Source organism: Palaemon carinicauda, chromosome 2, assembly GCF_036898095.1.
Source record: "Palaemon carinicauda isolate YSFRI2023 chromosome 2, ASM3689809v2, whole genome shotgun sequence".
In the NCBI taxonomy this organism is placed as follows: Eukaryota; Metazoa; Arthropoda; class Malacostraca; order Decapoda; family Palaemonidae; genus Palaemon; species Palaemon carinicauda.
Window position 1 is genome coordinate 192,296,719 of NC_090726.1, and position 5,000 is coordinate 192,301,718.

The 5,000-nt window shown below is 37.0% G+C and overlaps 2 protein-coding genes across 4 annotated transcripts in view; one reads left to right on the top strand and one right to left on the bottom strand.

Moving 5' to 3' along the window:
- The window catches only part of LOC137628976 (glutamate receptor ionotropic, kainate 3-like), a 452,476-nt gene that overhangs the window by 271,541 nt on the left and 175,935 nt on the right, over positions 1 to 5,000 (top strand). The window lies entirely within an intron of this gene.
- LOC137628918 (uncharacterized) overlaps positions 1 to 5,000 on the bottom strand; it is a 46,644-nt gene that overhangs the window by 21,151 nt on the left and 20,493 nt on the right. For all 3 annotated transcript variants that reach the window (XM_068360204.1, XM_068360203.1, XM_068360202.1), the window contains exon 5: positions 740 to 1,015. In XM_068360204.1, the coding sequence (XP_068216305.1) occupies positions 740 to 1,015 (276 nt within the window). The remainder of the gene's footprint in view (positions 1 to 739; positions 1,016 to 5,000) is intronic.

The following is a 5,000-nucleotide window of genomic DNA, read 5'->3' on the forward strand; positions in this document are numbered from 1 at the left end:
AACATTGGGAGTAGAATTGATTTTGTCAGTAAGGGTATATAAGATATGACTTAAAACATGATGATGTATGTTTTTTGTTGTTAAATCATTGTTATTACTATCTTTTATCTTTATTAATAATTCTAGTAGTTATTGATATTATCATGTTTATTCATTCCAACCTCTATTAGGCATTTGAATGAATTCACCAGCTTATGGAATTCCAAATAATATCACTGTTTTCAAATATAAATCAGACAGAAATAACCAATTACAAACTCGATGGAAAAATGTATCTGATTAATTATTAAAAGTGTCTGGTTTCAGTTCGAGTTTCATCACAATAGATGCTCACCAGAACGTCAGTCGAGCAAGCGGCCCCCCCCCCCCCCCACTGTGGCCTCCCCAGTAATCAGCTTAAACTCGCGGTCCCTGGCTGGGACCGATCTGTCGCCATGCGAATCTGAGGCGAACACGTTACTACTGGCTAGTACAGTGGTAACGTGTTTGCCTAGCATTCGATTGGCATCAGATCGATCCCCGCCCGGGACCGTGAGTTTAAGCTGTTTACTGGGGAGGCCATTGCTATCGTAGGGCACCACAGTGAGGGGTTGGGCTTGCTCAACTGACGTTCTGGTGAGCATCTATTGTGATGAAACTGGAACTGAAACCAGACACCTTTAACCTTTTAAACGTTTACTGTACTAGTCAGGAGGCTAAAAGGAAAGTATAAAAACCTAGGAGTATGAAATGACCTTACCTACGAAATTGAGCTCTGTTGATTCTGTGACCTTACTATCATCCGATGCCACCAGAAGGATGCTGACTTGTTTATCTGGAAGCTCCTTATCAAGGGTAACTACACATTTTGTGGATTCTTTTATGTTGCAGTACATAATATTATTGACAGTCAGGTCCTTTTCGTCATAAACCAGGACATCCATGACCACTGAACTTGGGAGATATTCCGCTTGTATTTCTAGGCTTTTTCCCTCTTGTTTATGGGTTAAAATGATATTGGACACTGATGATATATCTGAAATTGATGGTAGGTTCTTTACATTATCGTGGAATTTGTCAGTTACGTCCACATTTAATTGAATGGATAATAAGAATTATATGAATAAAATTAATATTTAGATGTAGATTATGTATGATCATGAAATTATATATATATATATATATATATATATATATATATATATATACTGTATATACATATATATACATATATTTATATGGAAAACGCACGTTAATAGGAGATATATAATATATGTACGTATATGCATATATATATATATATATATATATATATATATATATATGTGTGTGTATATATATATATATATATATATATATATATATATGTATATATCTATATATTACTATCGATATGTATATATATATATATATATATATATATATATATATATATATGAAATATATGTATGTATGTATGTATGTATGATGTGTGTATGCATGCACACATACATGCAGCCAATCAGAAGCCTCTTACTTAGCATTTCGACCTTTCATTTCCCCCATTACAGGAATGAGTCGCTGATTCTAATCTTTCATTGTTTCCACTAAAATGTATCTGTTCAGGTTCTTGAAATTCTTTCAAAATCCTACCAGGTTGTTGATGTTTACTTTCTCACACTAGCCAGTGTTATAGGTTCACAATCATTAACATTATCACCTGGATTTTACCTGTTTGTGATGTCCATCGGCACAAACGTTGTAGAGCCTATTCCGAAAGTGTATCACTTGCATTTCAAATTCTAATTATTATTATTATTATTATTATTATTATTATTACTACTTGCTAAGCTAACCCTAGTTGGGAAAGCTGAATGCTATAACCCCAAGGGCTTCAACAGGGAAAATAGCTCAGTGAGGAAAGGAAATAAGGAAACTGCAAGAAAAGTAGTTAACAATTGATATGAAATATTTTAAGAACAGTAACAACATTAAAATGTATGTATATATGTGATAAGAGGAACTCTTCCAAACATTACATTTCCATCTTTACTATACTAGAAGATGTCATCCAGTGCATTGAAGCCTGGTAATTTATTTTAATCATATAAGATAAATATTAATAAAGTCCTGCCTTGGAAATGATAAGATTCAATAATCATATGTATAGATCAGTGGTAGATATCAGCGTAGGTGCAAATTATTATCATTATTATCCCCTCCTACACCTATTGATACAAAAGGCCTTGGTTAGATTTCGCCAGTCGTTTCTATTTTGAGCTGTTAAATCAACACTTCGCCATTCATCATCTAATTCACGTTTCATAGTCTCAGCCATGTAGGTCTGGGTCTTCCAATTCTTCTAGTGCCTTGTGGAACCCATTTGAACGTTTGGTGAACTAATCTCTCTTGGGGAGTGCGAAGAGCATGTCCAAACCATCTCCATCTACCCCTCATCGTGATCTCATCCACATATGGCACTCGAGTAATCTCTCTTATAGTTTTCTTTTTAATTCTGTGCTTAGGAGTTATTGCTAATCTGATATTGAGTTTCCCAATACTTACAATATCTAAAGCTAGTGATGACCTTCATAAATGAAACCCCTTTTTAAATATATTGTTATTAAAATTTTTGAAAATAAGAATTTTTTTTTAACTTTTAACATACAACTTGATATGACTTTTGGAGACATCTACTGACAGTTTTTCAGGATTGCAAAGGAATGTGTTGAGGGCAGAGACTTTATATTTGAGTATCAACTTTGATAGTAACAAGCTTCCTCTAAATTGATATCCACCAGGGTTGTTTGAGAAAATTGTGAACAACTTAACCTATAAAGTCACGGTCAGGAATTGAAACTTGTCTTGCCACTCAAGCATAGTATTAATTTTTCTTCCTTTAGATTTAGTTTTACCCCCACAATATATGAAATGGTATATGTATAACTTTTCCATGGCTTTCTAATACTGCATGTTTCCTTCTCTTGTTGTGCACCTTTCGGGAACTAACAACACAATAATTTCATGTCTTATCTATACTTTCTAGCAAGAAACACCGTGCTCTTTACCTTTGATCTAAATACCAAAAGATCCTGCTTTATCTTCCAAAGTAATTCAGGGTGATTTTCACAGTATTGTTAATCAAGAGTGTTACTTGGTTCCTTTGCTATGGATATCCTTCAGCTTGTGGCAGACTCCAGCTGAAAAGAAACAAATGTGAAGCAGAGTCCTAGATGGGTTCCCACCCAGTCCGCTCATAGACAGTAGCCCATTTCCTCCTCTTCAGCCGTCTGACCATATGGACGTGTAGTGAGGCATTTCTCACTTTCCATGAGGAATGTTTTCCCTACTCCTGGGGTATGACTCCATTTATGGTGATTTGTGTAATTTCAATAATATGGATGATGCTAAGAGCAATAATCCCAAAGTGTTTGGGCAGAGGTATTCTTGTGGCAAGGTTAAGTGCTTTAGGCAGTTTGTTCCCCCCATGCTTATTTGCAAGCATACCCATTTTCCGAGTTTTGTAGACCGTCTTCTCTCCTATGGGAGTGGTTTGGGAATAAGAGGAAAAGTATAAAAAAGACTTCTCTGTCAACATGGGGGAGTGTGGCTGGCTTCTCATCTAATGTTACTGAGGGAACTTTTCTGGCACTTATCTTCCTTTCTCTCAGCCCCTTGTACACATCCCCTGGTTTTCTTCCATTGGGTAGCATACAAGAGGGTGGGTCTATTGACAATGGTCCTCTGGCATGCGATCCAGCAGGTATGGGAGGTTAGTTTCTTCTAAATGATAACTCATCTTCCATATGTGATAGGCATACATCACCCTTGCCTATTGTTGATGTTGCTATGAACACTGACATACTGGGTGGTTGTCGAAGGTTGCCAATTCTAGTGTAGTAAAGGCCCCTGTGCAAGTGATACCTCGATTGTTAATATATCATGGCCTACAAGTTTTTCAGTGGTTCCTGTGCAATTAGCTCTTGTAGTTACTTCTTCCTTGAGAGCATCACCATCGATGTTCAAAGTTTCCACTGTGATGAGTGCTAAGGAAGGGAACAGGAAAAAGAAGTGAGTGTGTTCCTCTTTTTTCTGCTCTTGTTCCTGTGCCTCTTGCTCCTCATCCTTTGCCTTTTCCTCATCAACTTTTCTTTCGTCATATAAGTAGGCGAAGTAGTAAAGGTGCTGGATGTGTCCCCCTCAGTGTGTCACTATGGAACCTTTTGGGAGGCCAGTTTATCACAAGGGTTCTGACTTCTTCCAGAGGGCTGGAAAGTCAGGTTCTCCTGACATGCCAGGGTCTGTTTATCACCCAAAGGTAGAACACTCATGTTCTTCATCTTCCTACATGCAGCAAAAAAGTTAGGTTCCATGCCCCTCCTCATTTTGTGATATTTGCTATCTTGATGGGAAGAGAAGACAAAATCTATGGACACCCCTTATCATTTTTGTGAGAATAGACAAGATTCTTGTCCTAGCTCTTGAGAGCATTGACATACTTATTTCTCTTCCGGATAATTATTGTTCACGTTGATTTGGACCATGTCGTAATCCTTGTTCAAGTGTGTGTGGGTGCGAGTATTATTACTAATACTATGTAAGCTACAACCTTTATTGAAAAAGCAGGATGTATTATAGCCCAAGACATGTGCGTGCCTATTCTTGTAATTCTTTTGAAGTTCATTCGCAGAAATATAGGGAGCCCGCGGTTGCAAAATTAAGTACAGGATCGATCACTATCCTATTTGTATGCTTCCTTGGTAGCCCGAGGTAGTCGACAAGGCACGTTGGGGTGCTTGATGACTGTCTTTATCCATCTTCTTTATCCACATCGCAAGACTATTTTCCTGGGTTTGTTCCAAACCAAGAATGTACTGTACGTACTCAGTAAATTGTTTGTAGTATTGAACCTCAGAGAAAAAGGGGTGACTGAAATTTAGCAGCATATTTAGCACTACCTTGTGGATGATATTGTTGATATATAATCTTTTTAAGCCACGGAAATTGAGGTATTTGAATTATGAGGCTAGAGATCAATGGTA